The 27129-nt window shown below is 42.0% G+C and overlaps 1 protein-coding gene across 2 annotated transcripts in view; it reads left to right on the top strand.

The window, feature by feature from the left end:
- Positions 1-27129, top strand: part of si:dkey-91m11.5 (PH_BCR_vertebrate and RhoGAP_Bcr domain-containing protein) — a 406087-nt gene that overhangs the window by 218059 nt on the left and 160899 nt on the right. For both annotated transcript variants that reach the window (XM_059983343.1, XM_059983342.1), the window contains 2 exons: positions 10296-10417; positions 21147-21312. In XM_059983343.1, coding sequence (XP_059839326.1) covers positions 10296-10417; positions 21147-21312 — 288 coding nt within the window. The remainder of the gene's footprint in view (positions 1-10295; positions 10418-21146; positions 21313-27129) is intronic.

Genomic DNA, 27129 nt, shown 5'->3' with positions numbered 1-27129 from the left:
TATTTTCTATGTTTCTATATAGGACCCTGGTCAGACTCCACTTGGAGAACTGTGCTCAGTTCTGGTCTCCTCACTACAGGAAGGATGTGGAAGCCATAGAAAGGGTGCAGGGGAGATTTATAAGGATGTTGTCTGGTTTGGGGCGCATGCCTTAGAGAATAGGTTGAGTGAACTTGGCCTTTTCTCCTTGGAATGATGGAGGATAAGAGGTGACCTGGTAGAGGTGTATAGGATGATGAGAGGCATTGATCATGTGGATAGTCAGAGGCTTTTTCCCAGGGCTGAAATGGCAAATACCAAAGGGCACAGGATTAAGGTGCTTCAAAGTAGGTACAGAGGAGATGTCAGGGTTAAGTTTTTTACGCAGAGAGTGGTGAGTGCGTGGAATGGGCTGCCAGCGGTGGTGGAGGCAGATACAATTAAGAGGTTCCTAAATGGCTATATAGAGCTTTGAGAAAAAGGGGCTATGGGTAACCCTAGACAATTTTTAAAGTAAGTACATGTTTGGCACAGCATTGTGGGTTGAAGGGCCTGTATTAAGCTGTAGGTTTTCTATGTTTCTGTTAAATATACATACAAACTTGGCCTCCACAACTGCCTGTGGCAACAAATTCCACAGATCCACCACTCACTGGGTAATGATACAACTCCTCATCCCTGTTCTAAAAGCATACCCCTCTATTCTGAGGCTGTGTCCCCTGGTCCTAGGCTCTCCCACCATAGGAAACATCCCCTTCACATCCACTCTGTCAAGGCCTTTCCCCATTCGATAGGTTTCAATGACGTCACCCCTCATTTTTCTGAATTTGAGTGAATACAGGTCGAGAGCCATCAAAAGCTCTAAATTTGACAAACCATTAAAACCTGTTATTATTTTTGTGGACCTCCTTTGAATCCTCTCCAGTTTCAGCACATCCTTTCAAAAGGGGCCCCTATATTCCAATATTTCAACTGAGATCTCACCAGTGCTTTACAAAGTCTCAAAATTACATCCTTGCTCTTATATTCTAGTCCTCATGAAAGGAATGTTTACATTGCCACGAATCCATTAATCCCATGGTCCAAATCATTGACATACATCATGAAAAGCAGCGGTCCCGGCTCTGACCCCTGTGGAACTCCACTGGTAACCAGCAGCCAGCCAGAATAGGATCCCTTTATTCCCAGTCTCTGTTTTCTGCCGATCAGCAGATGCTCCACCCATGCTAGTAACTCCCCTGTAATTCCATGGTTTCATATCTTGCTAAGCAGCCTCGTGAGGCACTTTGTCAAAGTCCTTCTGAAAATCCAAGTACACCACATCTACTGCATCTCCTTTGTCTACCCTACTTATAATTTCCTCAAAAAATTACAGTCGGTTAGGCAGGCAGGATTTTCCTTTCAGGAAACCACACTGGCTTTGGCCTATCTTATCATGTGCCTCCAGGTACCCTGTAATCTCATCCCTAACAATTGACTCCCAACAGTTTCCCAAGCACTTTCTGCTGCCTCCCACCCTTCTTAATAAGCGGAGGAACATTTGCAATTTTCCAGTCGTCCGGTAAAATGCTAGAATTTATCAATTCTTGAAAGATCATTGCAAATGCCTCTGCAATCTCTCCGGCTACTTCCTTTAGAACCCGAGGATGCATTCCATCAGGTCTAGGAGATTTATCCACGCTCAGACCATTAAACTTCCTGAGCACCTTCTTAGTTGAAATATTCACTGCACATACTTCACTTCACTGACACTCTTGGAAGTCCAGTATTCTGCAATTGTCTTCCACTGTGAAGACTGATGCAAAATAGACATTCAGTTCCTCTGCCATTTCTGTGTCTCTCATTACAATGTCTCCAGCATCACTTTCTATTGGACCTATATCTACCCTCGACTCTCTTTCACCCTTTATATACTTAAAAAAGCTTTTAGTTCCTTCTTTGATGTTAGTCTGCAGCTTCCTTTTATAATTCATCTTTTTCTTCCTAATGACCTTCTTAGCTTCCTTCTGCAAGTTTTTAAAAGCTTCCCAATCCTTTATCTTCCCACTACCTGTGGCTTCCTTGTATGCCCTCTCTTTTGATTTTACTTTGGCTCTGACATCACTTATCAGCCATGGTACCTATCTTATTCCATTTGAAAATTTCTTCTTATTTGGAATATACCTGTCTTGCACCCCTCATGTTTTGCAAAGACACCACCCATTGCTGCTCTGCTGTCATTCCTGCTTTCCAGTCAACCTTGGCCAGTTCCCCTCTCATGCCATTGTGGTTTCCTTTATTCCACTGAAATACCAACATGTTGGATTTTAGTTTCCTCTTCTCAAATTTCTGAGAATTTTGAGAAATATGACTTCTGACCATTGTGATCATTGTTCCCTAAGGGTTCCTTAGCTGTAAACACTTTTACCACCTCTGGATCATTGCCCAACTCCAAATCCAGCACAGCTGATCCCCTAGGGGGCTCAACAACAAGCTGTTCAAAAAGCCATTCTTGAACATTCTACACATTCTCTTTCTTGAGGTGCTCTACCCACCGAGTTTACCAAATACACTTTCATGTTAAAATCCCCAACGATTATCATGACATTGCCCTTCTGACATGCCATTTCTAAGTCTTGCTGTAATTTGTAATCCACATCCCAGCTGCTATTTGGAGGATTACACTGATTGCAGCTTCCCTCATCCAACCGATCACCACCCTGCCCCCTCATCCCACCGATCACCACTCTCCCTCCCTCTTCCCACTGATCACCATCCTGCCCCCTCATCCCACCGATCACCACTCTCCCTCCCTCTTCCCACTGATCACCACCCTGCCCCCTCATCCCACCGATCACCACTCTCCCTCCCTCTTCCCACTGATCACCATCCTGCCCCCTCATCCCACCGATCACCACTCTCCCTCCCTCATCCCACTGATCACCACCCTGCCCCCTCATCCCACCGATCACCACTCTCCCTCCCTCATCCCACTGATCACCACCCTCTCTCCCTCATCCAACAGATTGCTAGTTCATCCCACTGAGCATCACCCTCCTTCCCTAATCCCATAGGTTATCTGCTCCCTCATCCCACTGAACCCCTTCCTTGTTCTGCTGACTACCACACTCTGTCATCCCACTCTGTACCATCCTCCCGCTTTCTGCTGATTATTCCTCTCACTCATCTTACTGGTTACTATACTCCCTCATCCCCTCGTCATACTGGTTACCACTTTCCATGATCTCACTGATTATCCATTTCCTCAATCCACTGATTATCCATTAATCACCAGTCTGCCGATTGAGTTAATCATCCAGTAACCTCTCACCTTGGTTGTTAAAAAGAAAATGCCTTGCAAATTTCCTTTAAACTTCATGCTTACACCTTATGACAATGCCCATTGGCATTTGACATTTCCACCCTGCGGAAAAGATGTTCACTGTCTACTCTGTATGTGCCTCTAATAATTTGATATGCCGTAGATTTTGGTTAATTGGAACAGATTGGAACCAGTACATTATGGCCCAATTAAGCAGATGTCCGAAATAGCCAGAATTTCATAGAAATAGTTAAAAGGTATATAAAAGGAAACTACCATTAAACTGAGTAACAAGTTATATATTTCAGTGAAATACGGAACAAATTAGAACACTACCAAAATTACTATAATACTACAATACTGGAATGATCTGCCAAGGGTCGTGGTAGAACCATATACTACTGCAATATTTAAGAGGCATTCAAACAGGCAGATGAGCAGACATGGAATTGAGAGATACAGACTATGTGCAGGCAGACATGGTCTAAACAAACACCATTGTCACTGTGAGCTGCAGGGCTTGTGGCTGTACTGTACTGTTCTGTTCTGAGTTGGCACTGTGTTCAGATATGCTGGATGATTTATGTGGAGCTGTTATCCTGGTGTGAAGGCAGTTTCACAGAGGTTGGATGTGCAGGAATACTACTCTGCTGCTGTTGACAGCTTAATACACCGTATCAATGGTATTAGTTTCTAATAGTTATCAACGGAGGAATTAATCCAGTGTACCGTGCCATGTTCTTTTGATTGACTGTAAATTAACAAAATCAATGTAGACACTATGTGTCGATAATGGACTGCCTTCATACAAAGCCATTAATGATTGCATCTTCCAAGTCTTCATTTCCTTTGTAACTTTTAAGATGATTGACAATACCTTCATATTCTTCATTGGTCCTAACTTGTTGAAGTGAAGTTGTTTCATTTTCACTCCCGCCTTTTCTGGCATCTCCAAACCTGAATGCTTGAAACCGAAGTGTGCAAAACAGTTCTGAATCGTCTTCCTGCTTATCTGTCAGCAACTATTAGATATAAATATCACTGATTTTTGAACACAAGCATACATAACTGACTCTATTTAAAACCTGTGAGCACAGTGTCTAACGGCCACACAACATGTGCATGACTGATGCTAGTTGGAAATGGTTCGGCAACAGTCTCTTGTCCCAATTAAATGGCGTAATGCCCCAAATAAACAAAGGGAATCGCAGCTATTTTCTTGATTTGTTTTTGTTCTTTAAGAATTGCCCCGACTAGCTGATGGCCCAGTGAACTGGAATTCTTTATGCTTCTGTTGGATTATCTTTTCCTGTTGCTATTTGGGAGAAAACATACCAAGTCTGTACAGCCTCTCTTTATAGCTGATGCATTCTAATCCAGACAACAGTTGTATTGAAAAGAGTAGAAGCACCACACTATATATAAAGCTATGCCCAATATATAGAACTATGTGCTGCTATAATACTGTTCGTTATGTGATTCTCTGACTAACAGATTACGTACATCAAACCACATGCATTTGAACTAAGGAACTATGTCAGAGCACAACACATGGATGCAGAATAATCTTAGGCCAAATATGCTGTGTGTATGATTTTCTTGTCTTCTTCCATGAGTTTGTATCCTTTCAACCTCTAACAATGCAGTGGATTTCACCTGATGTTCAAAAAGATTAAACTCTGATGGTCATGAGTCTGAACTCTTGTGCTTTCAAAATTGCTGAGCCTCTTGCTAAGCAGTTCCTGCACTGCCGAGCAACAATAAGATGGAAATTGTTATATAAGTTCTATCCATTATAAAGAGTTCAAATTCAGTTTGACTGACTAGAACCCAGTCAAAATAATCACAGATTTACTCTCTAATGATGTGCTCACAAATAGCCCAAGGCAGTATTATCGCCTTGGTCTGGCAAAATAAACTGAATTTCATTGCTATCAATACAAATGTCATATCATACATCAAGAGGAGCACAAATATGGACAAACAGGTGCATCACCAGATCCAAGTTTCCCCTCTAAGCTCCTATACTAATTTGGAAATACTGTATATTGCCAATCCTTCATTGTTGTTGGGCTGAAATCCTTATCACAATACCAGTGCAACAAGTTGGCTCGCCATTGCTTTCTCAAAAGCTTTCAGTTTTGGCCTTGCTCGTAATTCTCACATTCTGTGTGAGTAGAAAATTGTGTTGTTCAGGAGGTCCGGCAAACAAATGAATAGAACATAGAACAATACAGCACAGTACAGGCCCTTCGGCCCACAATGTTGTGCCAACCCTTAAACCCTGCCTCCCATATAACACCCCACCTTAAATTCCTCCATATACCTGCCTAGTAGTCTCTTAAATTTCACTAGTGTATCTGCCTCCAACTCTGACTCAGGCAGTGCATTCCATGCACTAACCACTCTCTGAGTGAAAAACCTTCCTCTAATATCCGCCTTGAACTTCCCACCCCTTACCTTAAAGCCATGTCCTCTTGTACTGAGCAGTGGTGCCCTGGGGAAGAGGCGCTGGCTGTCCACTCTATCTATTCCTCTGAATATCCTGTATACCTCTATCATGTCTCCTCCCATCCTCCTTCTCTCCAGAAAGTAAAGCCCTAGCTCCCTTAATCTCTGTTTGTAATGCATACTCTCAAAACCAGGCAGCATCCTGGTAAATCTCCTCTGTACCTTTTCCAATGCTTCCACATCGTTCCTATAGTGAGGCGACCAGAACTGGACACAGTACTCCCAAGTGTGGCCTAACTAGAGTTTTATACAGCTGTATTATTACCCCGTGGCTCTTAAACTCTATCCCTCAATTTATGAAAGCTAACACCCTATAAGTTTTCTTAACTACCCTATCTACCTGTGAGGCAACTTTCAGGGAGCTGTGGACATGTACCCCAAGATCCCTCTGCTCCTCCACACTACCAAATATCCTGCCATTTACTTTGTACTCTGCCTTGGAGTTTGTCCTTCCAAAGTGTACCACCTCACACTTCTCCAGGTTGAACTCCATCTGCCACTTCTCAGCCCACTTCTGCATCCTATCAATGTCCCTCTGCAACCTTCGACAATCCTCTACACTATCCAGAACACCACCAACCTTTGTGTCGTCTGCAAACTTGCCAGCCCACCCTTCTACCCCTGCATCCAGGTCGTTAATAACAAATCAAGATAGGTAGAGGTCCCAGAACCGATCCTTGTGGGACACCACTAGTCACAACCCTCCAATCTGAATGTACTCCCTCCACCACAACCCTCTGTCTTCTGCAGGCAAGCCAATTCTGAATCCACCTGGCCAAACTTCCCTGGATCCCATGCCTTCTGACTTTCTGAATAAGCCTACCATGTGGAACCTTGTCAAATGCCTTACTAAAGTCCATGCAGATCACATCCACTGCACTACCCTCATCTATATGCCTGGTCACCTCCTCAAAGAACTCTATCAGGCTTGTTAGGCACGATCTGCCTCTCACAAAGCCATGCTGACTGTCCCTGATAAGAGCATGAAATGCCCATAGATTCTATCTCTAAGAATCTTTTCCAACAGCTTTTCCACCACAGACATAATACTCACTGGTCTATAATTATCTGGACTACCCCTGCTACCTTTTTTGAACAGGGGGACAACATTTGCCTCCCTCCAATCCTCCGGTACCATTCCCATGGACAACGAGGACATAAAGATCCTAGTCAGAGGCTCAGCAATTTCTTCCCTCACCTTGTGGAGCAGCCTGGGGAATATACAGTCAGGCCCCAGGGACTTATTTGTCCTAATGTATTTTAACAACTCAAAACACCTCCTCTCTCTTAATCATGTCATGCTCCAGAATATCAACCTCACTCATATTGTCCTCGCCATCATCAAGTTCCCTTTCATTGGTGAATACCGAAGAGAAGTATTCATTGAGGACCTTGCTCATTTCCACAGCCTCCAGGCACATCTTCCCACCTGTATCTCTAATTGATCCTAACTTCAGTCCTGTCAACCTTTTCTTCTTCACATAATTGAAGAATGCCTTGGGGTTTTTCTTTACCCTACTCACCAAGGCCTTCTCAAGCCCCCTTCTTGTTCTCCTCAGCCCCTTCTTAAGCTCCTTTCTTGCTACCTTATGTTCCTCAATAGACTCATCTGATCCTTGCTTCCTAAACCTCATGTATGCTGCCTTCTTCCACCTGACTAGATTCTCCACCTCACTTGTCACCCATGGTTCCTTCACCCTACCATTCTTTATCTTCCTCACCGGGACAAATTTATCCCTAACATCGTCCACATGTCCATAGTACATTTCTCTGCAAAAACATCATCCCAATTCACATCTGCAAGTTCTTGCCTTATAGCCTCATAATTTGTCCTTCCCCAATTAAAAATTTTCCTGTCCTCTCTGATTCTATCCTTTTCCATGATAATGCTAAAGGCCAGGGAGCAGTGATCACTGTCTCCCAGATGCTCACCCACTGAGAGATCTGTGACCTGACCCAGTTTGTTACCTAATACTAGATCTAGTATGGCATTCCCCCTAGTCGACCTGTCAACATACTGTGACAGGAATCCGTCCTGGACACACTTAACAAACTCTGCCCCGTCTGAACCATTGGAACTGATCAGATGCCAATCAATATTAGGGAAGTTAAAGTCACCCATGATAACAACCCTGTTATTTTTGAACCTTTCCAAAATCTGCCTCCCAATCTGCTCCTCAGTATCTCTGCTGCTACCAGGGGGCATATCGAATACCCCCAGTAGAGTAACTGCTCCCTTGCTGTTCCTGACTTCCACCCAGACTGACTCAAAAGAGGATCCTGTTACATTACCCACCCTTTCTGTAGCTGTAATAGTATCCCTGACCAGTAATGCCACCCCACCTCCCCTTTTCCCTCCCCATGCCTTTTAAAGCACTGAAATTCAGGAATATTGAGAATCCATTCCTGCCCTGGTGCCAGCCAAGTCTCTGTAATGGCCACTGCATCATCATTCCATGTACATATCCAAGCTCTCAGTTCATCACCTTTGTTCCTGATGCTTCATGCATTGAAGTACACACACTTTAGCCCTTCTACCTTACTACCTTTATGCCCTTTATTCTGTTTCACTTTCCTCAAAGCATCTTTATATGTTAGATCTGACTTTACTCCATGCACCATTCTTGCAGCTCTCGCATGACCTTTATCCTCCTCCACCTCACTATCTGCTCTAACACTCTGGTTCCCCTCCCCCTGCAAATCTAGTTTAAACCCCCAGGAACAGCACTAGCAAACCTTCCCGCAAGGATGTTAGTCCCCCTCCAATTCAGGTGCAACCCGTCGGAACAGGTCCCACCTTCTCTGGAACAAGGCCCAATTGTCTAGAAACTTGAAGCCCACCCTCCTGCACCAACTCCTTAGCCACATATTTAGCTGCATGATCTTCCTGTTTCTAGTCTCACTAGCACGTGGCACGGGTAGCAATCCTGAGATTGCAACCCTGGAGGTCCTGTCCTTCAACTTTGCACCTAACTCCCTAAGTTCTCTTTGCAGGACCTCCTCCTTCTTCCTATCATTGGTCCCTACATGGACCACGACATCAGGCTGCGATCCGAGGTATCGCGGACCCTGTAACCAGGGAGGCAGCAGATCATCCAGGATTCTCAATTCTTTCCACAGAACCTCTTACCTGTCCCCCTAACTATTGAATCCCCTATCACTACTGCTCTCCTCTTTTCCCTCCTTCCCTTCTGAGCTGAGGGTCCAGTCTCAGTGCCAGAGACGCAACCACTGCAACTTGTCCCTGGTAGGTCGTCCCCACCAACAGTATCCAAAACTATTGATGGGAACGGCCACAGAGGTGCTCTGCTCGTTCTATCTATTCCCCTTCCCTCTCCTGACAGTCACCCAGCTACTTGTCTCCTGACTCTTAGGGGTGACTATCTCCCTGTAACTCCTGTTTATTTCTGCCTCTGCCTTCAGCTCCAGTTCCCTAACTCAGTTTGTCAGGAGCTGCAGCTAGATGCACCTTTTATAGGTATAGTCATCACGGACAATTGTACTCGCCCTGACTTCCCACATAGTGCAAACGGAGCACTCGATTGCCCTAACTACTGCCTCCATTACCTACTCCTAAGCTAATTAGATCAATAAAAGCTTACCCGGCCTTACCTGACTGGGAGGAAGCTCGTCCTCGGCCTCTGCTTGCCGAAGCCTTCCTACTCTATCTCCCACTACTCCGTTGACTACTCCATTAATCTGCTCGCTTTTTAAGCTCTCCCGCTGTCTCACTGGCTGACTTTCACGCGCTTGTGCAGTCGTGTCCCGTTCAAACTGCCGAAGAAATGCACAGTATATATGTCGGTATTAATGCCGTAAAAGGCAGAGTTGGAGGTATTATTATTGGTCTATGCCAAATTGAGTTAGCAAATCTGGGCTTAAATATATTTGTCCAAACCTCTGTTTACAGCACCTGCAACATATGCATGCACACTAAAAGTACAAGTACTGTGACTAGACACACACTGCTCCTGTCTAGTTCCCATGAGTGACTCCCCTCTCTAACTTGTTCATCCAGTATTGTATGGTGTCTAACTCTTTCTTTACTCAAGCCTGTAGCTGTTTAAAATTATATTTTATTGTCACTTAACAATAATCTCATATTTACTTCAGTCACAATTATTTCCTTCTCTATTGGTCTTTGTAGTTGTTTGAAATAATTAGCACTAAGCCAACGCATCACCATTTGTTCTGAGGATTTATCTTATTTAGTTTTTTGAGCTGCTTAGTCTGTGATATCCATAGTTCATCATTGTTACTGTGTTTCCATTATACCCAAGTGAAATACCATAGGATCAAAGAAAAATCTTTTCAAATTCTCCTTTCAGTGTTGGGTGTTTTTTTGTGCTTAAATGGGGAAGCGTTAAACCTAATCTTTAAACTAAGAAACAGATTTTTGAAAGCCCTACATGTAGTTAAAATTAATATTCTGATAGATTGAAACACCAGAAAGTAGAAATAGCTGTAAGAATGTTCTTTCTAAATATCTTCCTGATTTTTGCAGCATCGGCAGCTCATTAAGGACAGCTTTCTGGTTGAACTCGTGGAGGGTGCTCGGAAACTTCGGCATGTTTTCCTCTTCAGTGACCTCTTTCTGTGTGCAAAACTGAAAAAGCAAGTAGCAGGGTAAGAAGTGAAGAACCTGGTGTTTATTTTTCCTTTGCTTTTATATTAGCATCAGGAATCAGCTAAAATATTGCTGTTTTTGGAAATGCCTTAATTTTAATAGAATGCTTTTGCCTCATTTTTCGAGATCAAAGCTTCAGACCTTTGGATCATGATTTAACATAGCCGAAACTGGTGGTAGTAGCAGTTGGTGGTACCTCACCAAATTCATCAACCGTTATGAACAAACCCGGATAACAGACTACACGCCGGATGGTATCACAATTTCCACATGTGGAAAATGTACAGTTTCCCCATTCCTCAATTAATTGTACAGCGACAGTTGATGGTCTATGATCAGTTCATTCGGCAGACACAGGGCACTTTTCCTGAGCGTTTTTCGTCTGCTTGGTTCAATACCAAATAAATACACTGTGTGTTGAAGAAGGGGGAGGAATTCAAGGAGAAGGATCCAGAAAAAAAATACATTTCTTCCAACTCTTAAACCTCGGAAATTAAGAAAAATCCCACTACATGACAGTGATAATAAACCTGATTCTGATTCTGACTTTAGTGGTTGGGAAGATGTTGAAATCCATTATTAAAGATAGGGAGGGGGGTTTGTGTACTTGGTGGAACATGATGAAATCAAGTTCAGTTTAATTGTCATTCAACAATACACATGAATACTCTCAAACAAAAAAGCGTTCCTTTGGAGCCAAGGTGCAAAACAGCCTGCAGCGGTTCCTTATATTGCGTAGTACAACCACAGATGTCCGCTATACAGCCAAGGGCAGTACCAACAGGAGGGGCTGAAGTCAGCAGAAGGGGAAATCTTGCCTGACAAATCTGTTGGAATTACAGGTAGGATAGACAAAGGAAGATCAGTCGATGCTGTACACAGAAGGCATTTGACAAGGTACCACACCTGAACAGACAAGTGCCCTTGGTATTACAGGAAAGATATTAGCATGATTATGGGGAGATCTGAAGGCACAGGGAGGGAATTTGAGTCTTTTTCCCAGGGTAGAACTATCATTGAAGAGGAAAATTTTAAGAGGGTGTACAGGTTTTTTTTACACAGGAATCCTGGGTGCTTGGAACACGCTGCCAGGAGTGATGGTGCAAGCAGATGCAATGGTGGTGGTAAAGAGGCATTTAGATAAATACCTGAACTTGCAGGTATTGGCAGGAAAAAGAATAGTGCCCATTAGGGATAGAAGACACTGAGGACAGATCTGAGAAATTAGATAAATACTTCTGATCTGTATTCAGTAAAAGGAAGAATATTGTAGTTGGAGAATTCAGAATCAGATTTGTTTATTGTCATAGGCATTGACATTAGAATCAGATTTATTATCTCTGAAACATGACATGACATTATGCAGCAGAACAGTGCAAGACATAAAATTGGCTCTAAGTTACTATACATAAATAGTGTTGTTAAAGAGAAACAACGAGGTAGTATTCACAGGTTTATGGACTGTTTAGAAATTTGATAGCAGGGAGAAAGAAGCTGTTCGTAAAGCATTGATGTGGGTATTCAGGTTCCTGGTGGGGGTCCTTAATGACGGGAGCTGCCTTGAGACACCGCCTTTTGAAGCCCATGGTGGAGCCGAGTGAGTCTACAGCCAAGCCTCTTGTGATCCTGTGCATTGGAACCTCCATTACTGGTCGTGGTTTAACCAGTCTGATCGCTCTCCACCATATATTGGTAGAAATTTGCTGGAGTCTTTTGGCAACAAATCTACTCAAACTCCTAGTGAAGTATAGCCTCTAATGTGCCTTCTTTGTGAATGCATCAATGTGTTGCACCTAGGAAAGATCTTTTGAGAGACTGATGCCCAGTAATCGGAAGCTGCTGTCCCTCTGCACTCTGGCCTTCAGTGAGGACTAGTTTGTGCTCTCCTGACTTACGTTTCTGAAGATCAATTCCTTGCTTTTGCTGACATTGTTGCAACACCGTTGAAATCAGGTGATCTGTCTCACTCCTGTACTCCTCATGGCCATCTGAGATTCTGGCAATAGCGGTGTCAATGGTAATGATAAATATAACAATAAATAGTGCATTGTTCAAAGCAGCAGAACGGTGCACAGATAGTAGTGTGATCTAATCTGAAGTAATATCATACAGTTCATGCATTCATTAAAAAGGAGGGGATATTTGATGTCTTAGCAGACATAAAGGTGGCTATACCTGCAGGGCCTGATCAGGTGTATCCTAGGCTGCTGTGGGATGTAAGGGAGGAGATTGCTGGGCCCCAACAGAGAATGTAAAATTTTTAGATTTGCACTGACCATAGGTGAGGTCCCAGATGACTTGCAGGACAGTAAATGTGATATCTTTATTCAAGAAGAACAGCAGATATAAGACAGGCTGCAAAGTCTAGCATCATCATAGGGATGATGAGCTCATCAAATTCATCAACTTCGCTTCCAACTTACATTTCTGACACTTCTCTCCCTTTCCTTGATCCTTATCTCCATCTCTGGACACAAACTGTCATTCGACACCTTTTATAAACCTATCTATTTTGACTATACCTCTTCCCACCTGTCTCCTGTAAAATTGCTATTCCCTTTTCTCAGTTCCTTCCTCTCTGCTGCATCTATTCCCAGGATGAGGATTTCCTTTCCAGGTCATCAGAAATGTCCTCCTCCTTAAAAGAATGGGGTTTCCCTTCTTCCACCACTGATACTGCCCTTGGCTACATCTCCTCTATTTCATAGATATCTACACTCACCCCAACTTCCCACCTCTTAACAGGGATAGAGTTCCTACCACCCCATGAGCCTCTGCATCTAGCACACTATTCTCCGCAACTTTCGCCATTTTCAAAGGGATCATATCATAAAACACATTTTTACCTCAAACACCGCCACCCCCCCCCCCCCCATTCTCCACTTTCTCCATTCATCCCGCCTCACTAATCTTCCCCCTAGTGACTGAAATGCTATACCTGCTCATTCACCTCCATACTGGGCCCTAAACAGTCCTTCCATTTGAGGTAACACTTCACCTGCAAATCTGTTGGGGTCATCTATTATATCCGGTGCTCCCAGTGTGGCCTGCTCTACATCAGTGAGTCCCAACGTAAATTGGAGGACTGCTTTTTTGAGCACCCGGTGGCAATCCATTTTAATTCCTGTCACTATTCCCATGCCAACATCTTGATCCGTGGCCTCTTCTGCCATGATGAGGCCACTCTTAAGATGCAGGAGCAACACCTCCTACATGATATCATGAATATCTACATCTCCTTTTGGTAATTTTTTAAAAATATATTTTTTCTTTTTCTCTCCTGCTTCCCTCTTCTTCTGTTCCCTACTCTTACCTCTTCTCTTCACCTGCCTATCAACCCCCTATGGTGCCTTCTGCAGTTGTACAGGGCCCTGGTGAGACCACACCTGGAGTATTGTGTGGAGTTTTTGTCTCCAAATCTGAGGAAGGACATTCTTGCTATTGAGGGAGTGCAGCATAGGTTCACGAGGTTAATTCCTGGGTTGGCAGGACTGTCATATGTTGAAAGATTGGAGCGACTGGGCCTGTATACACTGGAATTTAGAAGGATGAGAGGGGATCTAATTGAAACATATATCCATATTTCTCTATTATGATGTACATATTGCATTGTACTAATGCCACTGTTACGTACCATGGGTATCTTGTACCTGTCACGTGACCATAATGTATTTGAGGCTATGCTGGAGATGAGGTAATGGTCTCGTGATGGTGGAGAGATGTAATTTTCCCGGACGAGCCCCCATTTGTTATAAATCAGCAACAATGAATATATGATTTGAGACAGGTTTCTGTTTCTAAACAAATAAAACATTTATTAAACACTAAAAAAACACACAAAAGTAAACAAACGATTAACTTAACTCAGCTGCAATACAGCAGCTCGAACAGTTCTTAAAGCGAGAATGTGAAAACAGTTCTTAAAGCGATAATGAGAGAACAGTTCCTAGACGCAGTAATGCGAAAGTCCAAATGCTTACACAGTCCATTAAAGGGGAGATTTCTTGAAATTATTTAAATTCTCTCTTCCCAGCCGAAGTATGTTATTCCCCGGAGGATTTACAATCAAAGGAAATAAAACGGCTTAAAGGCAGTGACCTTTGACGAAACTTTGTAACCAACCCTCTTCTCTTCTGGCAGAACAGGAGTTACCATGGATACTCGTTACTAATTCCTCATGCCAAGATTAAACAAGGGTCAAATCTGTTTCACTGTCGACATTAACTTTCCCAATCCTTTAGATTCCGAACTCCTTTAAAATCTTCACTCTCCACGGAACAAACTTGCAGTGTTATAGCGAAACTGCCGGCAATAACCTTTGAGACTTAAAACAGAAAGTAAAACTCCACTTTTAAACTGACTCTGATTCATGTTCTTGATATTGTTTATTTATTTATCTATCTATCTATTTATTTATTTATTTATTATTCTTTCTTTCTTTTTTTTATTTGCATAGTTGTTTTGCACACTGGTTGAATGCCCAAGTTGGCGCAGTCTTCCACTGATTCTATTATGGTTATTATTCTGTAATGGATTTCTTGAGTATATGTCCACAAGAAAATGAATCTCAAGGTGGGAAATGGTGACATATGTATATTTTATAAATAAATTTACTTTGAACTTTGAAAGTGGCATCACAGGTGGATAGGGTTATAAAGAGAGTTTTTAGCACATTGGCTGTCATAAATCAAAGTATGGGGAATATAGGAGTTGACATGTTATGTTGAAGTTATATAAAATGTTGGTGAAACCCAATTTGCAGAATTGCATGCAGCTTTGGTCACTGACATCAATAAGATTGAAAGAGCATGAAGAAAATTTAAAGTATTTTCTCGGGACATTGCTGGGAAACAAGGAATAGGTTAGGACATTATTCCCTGGAGCGTAGGAGAATGAGGGGAAATTGGCTAATGGTATACAAGATTATGAGTGAGGAGTATCGATAAGGTTAATGCTAACAAGTATTTTCCCATGAGTTTGTGTGAAACTAGAACTAGAAGTCAAACATTAAAGAGTGAAAAGTGCAAAACTTCAAAGGAACGTGAGGGGGAACGACTTTACTCAGAGAGTGGTGCAAATGTGGAGGAAGTGGTAGATGCAGGCTGGATTTTAACAATGAGGAGATGTTTGGATAAGTACATGGATTGGAGGGCTGTAGTAAACTCACAGGTCAATAGGACTAGGTAGACTAACAGTTCAGCATTGATTAGATGGGTCGAAGGGCCTGTTGCTATGCTGTGGTGCTCTATGATTTAATGACAAGGAGGCATCACTATATGGAAGTGTGAAGTGGATTTTATAGGCACTTCTTTTACACAGAGTGGTAGATGCATGAAACACACCGACAGGGTGGTGGGAGAGAAAGATACGTTCAGGCTATTTAACAGACTCTTAGATAGGCACATGGATGAAAGGAAAAAGGAGTGCCCTGTGAGAGGGAAGAGTGAGATTCATCTTGGGTTGGGTTAAAAGGTCCCACAATATCGTGGGTAATAGGGCCTGTAATGTGTTGAATTGAGCTATGTTCAGTGGCTACAGAGAGAGCATGCAAACTCCACAGAGACATTGTTGCAGTCAGGATCAAACTCTGGTTGTTGCAGACGAATAGCTACTTCACTATTACATGACGGTTGAAATGGGCACAATAGATGATTTTTGTGTTTTATGTCTGTCGCCACTGATTTCATTGCCATTTTCAAGCACTGTCATCATATCCTTCGATTCCTTTAGTGTCCAGAAATCTATCCATCTGTGTTTGAATGAAATCAGTGTGATTGCCTCCTTGATAAGAACATAAGAAATAGGAGCAGGAGTCGGCCATCCGGCCTATCGAGCCTGCCCCACCATTCGATAAGATCATGGCTGATCTGTCCATAAACTCAGCTCCATCTACCTGCCTTTTCCCCATAACCCTTAATTCCCCTACTGTGTGAAAATCTATCTAACTATATCTTAAATATACTTAGGGAAGAACTGCTTCCCTGGGCAGAAAACTCCACAGATTCACCACTCTCTGGGAAAAACAGTTTTTCCTCATCTCTGTCCTAAATTTCTCCCCTGAATCTTGAGGCACTGTCCCCAGTTCTAGTCTCACCTACCAATGGAAATAACTTAAAAATTTTGTATGTTTCTATAAGATCCCCTTTCATTCGCTGAATTCCAGAGAGTATAGTCTCAGGCAACTCAATCACTCCTCATAGGTTAACCCCTTCATCTCTGGAATCAACCTGGTGAACCTCCTCAGCTCTGCCTCCAAAGCCAGTACATCCTTCCTCAAGTAAGAAGACCAGAACTACACACAGTACTTCAGCTGCAGTCTCACCAGTATCCTGTCCAGTTGCAGCATCACCTCCCTGCTCTTGAATTCAATCCCTCTAGCAATGGCCAACATTCTGTTTGCCTTAATAACCTGTTGCACCTGCAAGCCAACTTTTTGTGATTCATGCACAAGCACTCCCAAGTCCCTCTGCACAACGGCATGCTGCAATCTTTCACCATTTAAATAATAATCTGCTCTTCTATTATTCCTTCCAAAGTGGATGATCTTGCATTTACCAATGTTGTATTCCATCTGCCAGACCTTGGCCCACTCACTTAACCTATCTAGACAGACAGACAGACATACTTTATTGATCCCAAGGGAAATTGGGTTTCGTTACAGTCACGCCAACCAAGAATAGTATAGAAATATAGCAATATAAAACCATAAATAATTAAATAATAATGTAAATAATGCCAAGTGGAAATTAGTCCAGGACCAGCCTATTGGCTCAGGGTGTCTAACACTCCGAGGGAGGAGTTGTAAAGTTTGATGGCCACAGGCTGGACTTCCTATGACGCTCAGTGTTACATCTCGGTGGAATGAGTCTCTGGCTGAATGTACTCCTGTGCCTAACCAGTACATTATGGAGTGGATGGGAGACATTGTCCAAGATGACATGTAACTTGGACAGCATCCTCTTTTCAGACACCACCGTCAGAGAGTCCAGTTCCACCCCCACAACATCACTGGCCTTACGAATGAGTTTGTTGATTCTGTTGGTGTCTGCTACCCTCAGCCTGCTGCCCCAGCACACAACAGCAAACATGATAGCACTGGCCACCACAGACTTGTAGAACATCCTCAGCATCGTCCGGCAGATGTTAAAGGGCCTCAGTCTCCTCAGGAAATAGAGACGGCTCTGACCCTTCTTGTAGACAGCCTCAGTATTCTTTGACCAGTCCAATTTATTGTCAATTCGTATCCCTAGGTATTTGTAACCCTCCACCATGTCCACACAGACATGGTGACATCTATATCCCTCTGCAGACTCTCCACATCCTCTGTACAATTTACTTTTCCACTCAGTTTAGTGTCATCAGCAGATTTTACTACGCTACACTCAGTCCCCTCTTCCAAACCATCAATGTAAATGGTAAACAGCTGCAGGCCCAGCACCGACCCCTGTGGTACTCCACTCACCACTGACTGCCAACCAGAGAAACACCCATTTATACCGGCTCTCTGCCCTCTATTGGTTAACCAATCCACTATCCATGCCAATATACTCCTACACACACACACACACACACACACACACACACACACACACACACACACACACACACACACACACACACACACACACACACACACACACACACACACACACACACACACACACACACACACACACACAATACTCCGACCTGATGCATCCATATCTTATTTATAATTGTGTGGCACCTTATCGAACACCTTCTGGAAATCCAAGTATACAACATCCAACTGCTCCCCTCTATCCACTGCACTCGTTATGTCCTCAAAGAACTCCAGTAAGTTTGTCAAACAGGACTTGCCCTTTCTGAATCCATGCTGCGTCTGTCTAATGGAACCATTCTTTTCTAAATGTTTCACTATGTCTTCCTTAATGACAGCTTCAGGCATTTTCCTGACTACAGATGTTAAGCTAACTGGCCTATAGTTGCCCGTCTTTTGCCTACATCCTTTTTTAAAAAGTGGTATGACATTTGCTGTCTTCCAATCTGCCGGGAACTGCCCAGACTCTAGAGAATTTTGATAAATGATTATCAACACGTCTATTATAACCTCTGCCAATTCCTTCAGCACCCTGGGATGCATCCCATCAGGACCAGGGGACTTATCTACCTTCAGGCCCTCTAGTTTGCTCATCACGCCAGTACCCCAGCCATTTCCTTTTATCACCCAATATCAATTTCCCCTTCTCATTTTCCAAGGGACCTACGTTGACTTTAGCCACCCTTTTCCGCTTTATATATTTATAAAAACTTATGCTATCTGTTCTTATATTTTGTGCTAATTTACTTTCATACTCTATCTTCCATTTCCTTATTTCTTGTTCAGTTGTTCTTTGTTGCTGTTTAAAGTTTTCCCAATCCTCCAGTCTCCCACTACTCTTTGCGACTTTGTACAAATGAGCTTTTAATTTGATACTATCTTTTATTTCCTTAGTTATCCAAGGCTGGCTCTTCCCACATTTACTATCCTTACTTTTGACTAGAATATACTTTTGTTGAACACTGTGAAAAATCTCATTGAAGGTATTCCACTGTTCCTCAACTGTCCTACCAAATAGCCTGTGCCCCCAATCCACATTAGCCAATTACTTCCTCATCCTGTTGTAGTCTCCCTTGTTCAAGCATAATACACTAGTTTTAGATCTATTTCATCCTCCATCTGTATGCAAATTTCAATCATACTATGATCACTCTTTCCAAGAGGATCCCTGACTACAAGATCGATAATCTTACCTGTCTCATTGCACAGGACTAGATCCAAGATAGCATTTTCCTTTGTAGGTTCATTAACATGCTGCTCAAGAAAGCCATCATGGATGCATTCTGAGTGAGAGAATTCCTAAGATTATCCACACTCTGAATATAGAAATTTCTCCTTAGATCACTTCTAAATTGCGGTCTGTGTACCCCACCTGTCCAAGACTTCCTAACCATAAGTCCATAAGGTATAGGAGCAGAATTAGGCCATTTGGCCCATTGAGTCTGCTCTGCCATTTCTTCATTGCTGATCCAGTTTTCCCCTCTGCCTCAATCTCCTGCCTTCTCCCTGTATCCCTTCACACCCTGACCAATCAAGAATCTTATCAACCTCTGCCTTAAACATACATAAAGACTTGGTCTCCACAGCTGTATGTGGCAAAGAATTCCACAGATTCACCACACACTGGTTAAATTAATCTCAACTCAACTCCGTTTTACAAGGACGCCCCTCTATTCTGACACTGTGTCCTCTGGTCTCAGACTCTCCCACCATGGGAATTCCAGCAGATTCGTCAGGCAAGATTTTCCCTTGAGCTGACTACAACCTGTTTAGTCATGTGCCTCCAAGTACCCCGGGAACTATTCCTTAATAATGGACTTCACCCTCTTTCCAATCATGGAGGTCAGATTAACTGGTCTACAGTTTTCTTTCTGCTGCCTCTCTCCCTTCAAGATTGAAGTGCCATTTGCATTTTTCCAGTCTTCCAAAACCATTCCAGATTCAAGTGATTCTTGAAAGACTTTTGCTAATGCCTCCACAATCTCTTCAGCCACCTCTTTCAAAACTCTGAGGTAACAAATCTGGTCAGGATGACAAAGAAATGGCAGCCCAACTTAATAGGTACTTTGCATCTGTCTTCACTGTGGAAGACACTAGCAGTGTGCCAGAAGTCCGTGAGTGTCAGGGAGCAGGAGTGAGTGCCATTGCTATTACAAAGGAAAAGGTGCTAGGCAAACTCAGAGGTCTTAAGGTGGACTGCATTCCAGAGTCCTAAAAGAGGTTGCTGAAGGGATAACAGATACATTGGTCATGATTTTCAAGATTGCAAATGTCACTCTACTCTTTAAGAAGGAAGGAAGGCAAAAGAAAAGAAATTACAAGCCCGATATAAGGATGAGGTTTCGAGCTACTTCGACACTAATGTCAGTATTGGGACCACTGATTTTCTGTCTGTCTGTTCATGATTTGGATAATGGAATTGATGGCCAAATAAGGGAACAGCCCTTTAGAACAAAGTTAAATAGGAATTTTTTTAGCCAGAGTGTAGTAAATCTGTGGGATGCTCTGCCACAGACTGCAGTGGAGGCCAAGTCCGTGCGTATATTTGAGGCGGAAGCTGATAGTGTCCTGATCGGTCAGGGCATCAGAGGATGTGGCGTGAAGGCAGGTATGTGGGGTTGAGTGGGATCCGGGATCACCTGTTTTATACCAATAGTGAGAACCACAGTAAATATAATCCCAGTTTTCTATTTATTGATGTTATATGGTTGTTGCAGACTGAGCTGGAATTTAATTGCCCTTCAGAAGGAGGTAGTCAGTTTCTTTCTTGATCTGTCATAATCTGGGAGACACTGGTATTTTCACAGCTTGTCAGGATTTGGCAAGTTAGGAGGTGAGCTGTTTGCTGCTGGATTTTCCGCCTCTGACCTGCTTTTGTTGCTTCTGTAGTTCAGTTCCTGGTCAGTGGTAACCACAGGACGTTGACGGTGTAGGCGATGTTGATGAATATCATGAGGTGCGAGGTAGAATTTCCCTTCTTGGATATTACCATTGTTGGCACTCATTCAGCATGTTAATCTATAGGCTGATGACAGTAGCACCACAGCAGAGCTATTGACTCTGAACAGGATAAACATTAAGGATAAATAAAGCTTGCCTTGTTTGCGTTCTCAGTCCCTCTTATCAGAATGCTTTTCTTTCTACCATAGGAAGAGCCAGCAGTATGACTGTAAGTGGTACATTCCTCTCGCCGATCTGAGTTTTCAAAATCTAGATGAATCAGACTCTCCAACCATTCCACTAGTACCGGATGAAGAATTAGACACCATGAAAATAAAGATATCTCAGATCAAGAATGAAATACAAAGAGAAAAGGTAAACTTACTTAAGCAAAAATCAGCATGCAATCTGCTGGAAGAACTCTGGGTTGAGCAGCTTCCGTGGGAGGAAAGAAGTTGTTGATGTTTTGGCTCAAATGTTTCTTCTCTTCTCACCCATTTCTCCCTCTTTCTCTCCCTTTCACATTCCCTAACACTCCGGCCCAATAAATACTGGATTGAGAATCTGAATTGGTATTCTTGTGTATCATAGTGCTGAAAAAATACTTCTGAATTTAACAGAGCCAGGTTCTTCAAGTACCAGTTGACATTGCTTTGCAGATCCAGAAATGGCTTGCCCACAGAAGGCAGAGTGGTTGTAGAGGGATTATATTCAGCATGGAGGTCACTGACCAGTGGTGTGTCTCAGAGATCTGTTCTGGGACCCTTACTCTTTGTGATTTTTATAAATGACCTGGATGAGGAAGCGGAGGGATGGGTTAGCTGATGACACAAAGGTTGTGGGTGTTATTATGGACAGTGTGGAGGGCTGTCAGAGGTTACAGCGGGACATTGATAGGATGCAAAACTCGGCTGAGATGTGGCAGTTGGAGTTCAACCCAGGTAAGTGTCAAATATGATGGCAGCTTACATATTAATGGTAAGACTCTTGGCAGTGTGGAGGATTAGAGGGTCCAAGTCCATAGGACACTCAGAGCTGCTATGCATTGGCCTTCATCAGTTGTGGGATTGAGTTTTAACAGCCGAGAGGTAATGTTGCAGCTACATAGGACCCTGGTCAGACCCCACTTGGAGTACTGTGCTCAGTTCTGGTAGCCTCACTACAGGAATGATATGGAAACCATAGGAAGGGTGCAGAGATTTACAAGGAATGGGGCTATTCCTTATGAGAATAGGTTGAATGAACTTGGCCTTTTCTCCTTGGAGCAATGGAGGATGAGAGGTGACCTGATAAAGGTGTATAAGATGATGAGAGGCATTGATCATGTGGATAGTCAGAGGCTTTTTCGCTAGCATGAGAGGGCATAGTTTTAAGGTGCTTGGAAGTAGGTACAGAGAATGGGCTGCTGGCAACTGTGGTGGAGGTGGATACAATCGGGTCTTTTAAGAGACTATTGGATAGGTACATGAAACTTAGAGAAATAGAGGGCTATGGGTAATCCTAGTAATTTCTAAGGTAAGGACGTGTTTGGCACAGCTTTGTGGGCCAAAGGGCCTGTATTGTGCTGTCAGTTGTTTTTTACTATTAATTTCAAGTGAATAAAATCTGAAAAAAATGCTGTCTATTATGTTGACGAGTTAACGTTAAAAAGCTAAGAAGAGGTATTTATGACATGTTGAGGAATGCTTTCTAGCTCAGTATGTTTTTGGCCCATTGATTTTTTGCTGGATCTGTGTGAGGAATATGAGATAAAACAGTAGGAGCTAATGGGAGACTGCCATCACCGTATCATAAGGTTTAGATTAGTAAAAGACGTAAGCAATCTTGTTCTTCAATGGATGTTATCAGAGTTTGTTAACTTAGTAGCAGCAGTTCATTGCAATACATAATATATGAAGAAAGAAAAATTAAAATAAATAAATAAATGTGTAAATGAATTACTATATATGTATATTGAATAGATTAAAAATTGTGCAAAGACAAATAATATATATTAAAACAATGAGGTAGTGTCACGGGTTCAATGTCCATTTAGGAATCGGATGGCAGAGGGGAAGAAACTGTTTCTGAATTGCTGAGTGTGTGCCTTTGGGATTCTGTATCTCCTACCTGATGGTAACAATGAGAAAAGGGCATGCCCTGGGTGCTGGAGGTCCTTAATAATGGACGCTGCCTTTCTGAGACACCGCTCCCTAAAGATGTCCTGGGTACTTTGTAGGCTAGTACTGTACCCAAGATGGAGCTGACTAGATTTATAACCTTCTACAGCTTCTTTCAGTCCTGTGCAGTAGCCCCTCCATACCAGACAGTGATGCAGCCTGTCAGAATGCTCTCTACAGTACAACTATAGAAGTTTTTGAATGTATTTGTTGACGTGCCAAATCTCTTCAAACTCCTAATAAACTATAGCTGCTGTCTTTCCTTCTTTATAATTATATCGATATGTTGGGATCAGGTTAGATCCTCAGAGATCTTGACACCCAAGAACATGAAGCTGCTCACTCTCTCCACTTCTGATCCCTCAATGAGGATTGGTATGTGTTCCTTCGTCTTACACTTCTGGAAGTCCACAATCAGCTCTTTTGTCTTACTGACGTTGAGTGCCAGGTTGTTGCTGCTGCATCACTCCACTAGTTGACATATATGATTCCTGTACGCCCTCTCATCACCACCTGAGATTCTACCAACAATTTGATTGTATCGTCAGCAAATTTATAGATGGTGTTTGAGCTATTTGTCTCCAACACCTTCTGAACCACTGAGGTCAGGAAAACTGGTCTTTAATTTCTTTTCTGCTGTCTCCCTCCTTTCTTAAAGAGTGGAGTGACATTTGCAATTTTCCAATCCTCTGCAACCATGCCAGAGTTGAATGATTATTGAAAGGTCATTCCTCATGCCTCCACTACCTCTTTCAGAACCCTGGGGTGCAGCTCACCTGGTCCAGGTGACTTATGTACTCTTAGGTCTTATAGCTTTTTGAGCACCTTCTCTCTTGTAATTGTAACTGCTCACCCTCTTCCCTCTTCCCTCACATCCTTCAACACCTGTCACACTGCTACTGTCTTCCACAGTGAAGACTGATGCAAAATACTCATTTAGTTCATCTGCCATCTCCTTGCCCCCCCATTATTATTTCTGCAGCCTCATTTTCTAGCAGTCCTATATCCACTCTCTATTTTGGATATACTTGAAAAAGCTTCTTCTATCCAGCTTGATATTGTTTGCTAGCTTGCTTTCATATTTCCTTTTCCCTCCTAATGATCCTTTTAGTTGCTTTCTGTAGGTTTTTTTTTAAACTTTTTTTATTGTATTTCAAGTAGTTACAAAATAAAAGTAGAAAAAAAATGTATATTACCCATCCCCCCTCCCCTTAACCCCTCCCCCCAGCATCCCTATAGAAAAAAAAGAGAAAGAAAGGAAGGAAGAAAGGAAAGAAGGAATGCTGGATATCGGAGGATCCCCATACGCTCCACGGAGTTCGTAATAACTTTAGTATATATATTTATTTCTTTCCCCAAATAACCAATTATTTCATCTTCGGAGCATCTATATATTTAATCCTGTCTTTTGTAAATAAGGGCGCCAAATTTTCAAAAATGTTTCATATTTATCTCTTAATTCGTAAGTAATTTTTTCAAGTGGAATACAGCTGGAAATTTCCTTCTTCCAACGATCTATGCTTAAGTATGTATCCGATATCCAAGTAACTGCAATAGCCTTTTTGGCTACTGCCAATACAATTTTTATAAATTCTTTCTGATATTTATTCAATTTGGGTTTCGGTTTTATCCCTTCAATATCACCTTATAAAAATAATATTGGATTATGTGGAAGTTGTATTCCAATAATTTGTTCCAATAAAACTCTTAAATTTGTCCAAAAAGGTTGAATTTTAGAACAAGACCAAGTAGAATGTAAAAAAGCAAATCAACTTAGATTTATTGCATCTTTTTTTGAGGAAGATAAACCGGCATGGATTAGAATAGAACTAGATAAAATAGGAGAAAATATACCAGAAGATTTTATATATAAATGGGAATCTAAATGGATATGGGAAAAGAAAGAATCTCCTATATTAAAACATTTGATTGACTTATGGAATAAGATAAATGTTGACGATGAGATAAAGAAATCCTTATTGGCAAGGAGATCTTTAATTCAAAATAGACTTATTCCTTTTACAATGGATAATCAACTTTTATATAATTGGTTTCAAAAAGGGATTAGATATATAGGTGATTGTTTTGAAAGAGGTATATTAATGTCATTTGATCAATTACAGAATAAATATAAAGTATCAAACAATATTCTTTTTTGTTACTTTCAACTAAGGGCTTATTTAAGAGAAAAATTAGGTCAAACAATGTTATTGCCGAAATCTAATGAAGTAGAAACTTTAATTCAAAAAGGAAAGATTAAAAAATTTATCTCTTGTATGTATAATTTGATTCAAAAACAGGCAATTAAACAAGGAGTCCATAAGTCAAGACAAAAATGGGAAAGTGACTTGAATATTAAAATTGAAGAAAAAAATTGGTCAAGACTATGTCTTGATAGTATGACAAATACAATAAATGTCCGGTTAAGATTAGTGCAATATAACTTTTTACATCAATTATATATTACACCACAAAAAATAAATAAATTAAACCCAAATTTATCTGATCAATGTTTCCGATATAACCAAGAAATTTCTGTAGGTTTTTAAAAGCTTTCCAACCACTAACTTCTGGCTAATTTTTGCTTTGTTACATGCCCTCTCTTTTACCTTTACATTAGCAGCCACGGTTGTGCTACTTTGCCATTTGAGTATTTCTTCATTTTTGGAATACATTTTCCTGCACCTGCCTCGTTTTTCCCGGAAACTCACACCATTACTGTTCTGCTGACATCCCTGCCAGCATCTCCTTCCAGTTTATTTGGCCAACTCCTCGCTCACGGTACTGTATTTCCTTTACTACGCTGAAATGTTGCTACGCCAGACTTTTACTTTCTCTCTATCAAATTTCAAGTAGATCTCAAACATATTGTGGTCACTGCCTCCTCAGGAATCTTTTACCTTAAGCTTGCTAATTGCATCTGGTTCGTTATATAGCACCCAATCCAGTATAGCTGATCCCCGAGTAGATTGTGATTCTCCTCCTTATCTATGCCCATCGTGGTTTTATATCTCTACAAAGTCTCCCGTCGGCTTCCTTCTCTCCAACCTCTCGTTTCTCTTCATTACACAAACTCTCCAGCCCTGGTAACATCCTTATGAAGCTTTTCTGCACCCTCTCTAGTATAATCACATACTTCCTATAGCCAAGCGGCCAGAACTGCACACAATACCTGAGGTATAGCCGTAATGTGATGTAACACTTCTTGTACTGAGTCGATGAGGCAAGCATTCCATCTGGTTTCTCGTCCTGTTATTTACTGAGCATGTCTTGCTGTGGTTTAATTTCTCTAAAATTCCGCTTGGGATTTAGAATTATGGCATAATGCTGCAGGGAAACAGGCATTTAGTTTGGCACGTGGAACAGAATCAGGTTTATTATCACCGACATGTGTCATGAAATTTGTTAATTTAGCAACAGCCGTTCAATGCTTTACATAACAGAGAAGAAAAAATAGAGTAAAAATAAATAAACAATCAGATTACACTATATTGAATAGATTTTAAAAACCATGCAAAACAGAAATATTATATATTCTGATGAAGGGCCTAGGCCCGAAACGTTGACAGTGCTTCTCCCTATAGATGCTGCCTGGCCTGCTGTGTTCCACCAGCATTTTGTGTGTGTTGCTTAATATATATTTAAAAAGTGAGGTAGTGTTCATGGGTTCACTGTCCATTTAGGAATTGGATAGCAGAAGGGAAGAAGCTGTTCCTGAATCACTGAGTGTGTGCCTTCAGGCTTCTGTACCTCCTACCTGATGGTAACAGTGAGAAAAGGGCATGCCCTGGGTGCTGGAGGTTCTTAATAATGGATGCTGCTTTTCTGAGACATCACTCTTTGAAGATATCCTGGGTACTTTGTAGGCTAGTAGCCAAGATGCCAAGATGGAGCCGACTGAATTTACGACCCTCTGCAGCTTCTTTTGGTCCTGTGCAGTAACCCTCCCCCCCCCCCCCCCCCCACCATACCAGACAGTGATGCAGCCTGTCAGAATGCTCTCCGTAGTACATCTATAGAAGTTTTTGAGTGT

This window comes from Hypanus sabinus, chromosome 10 (assembly GCF_030144855.1).
Source record: "Hypanus sabinus isolate sHypSab1 chromosome 10, sHypSab1.hap1, whole genome shotgun sequence".
Classification (NCBI taxonomy): Eukaryota; Metazoa; Chordata; class Chondrichthyes; order Myliobatiformes; family Dasyatidae; genus Hypanus; species Hypanus sabinus.
This window is presented reverse-complemented; position numbering and strand designations above follow the sequence as displayed.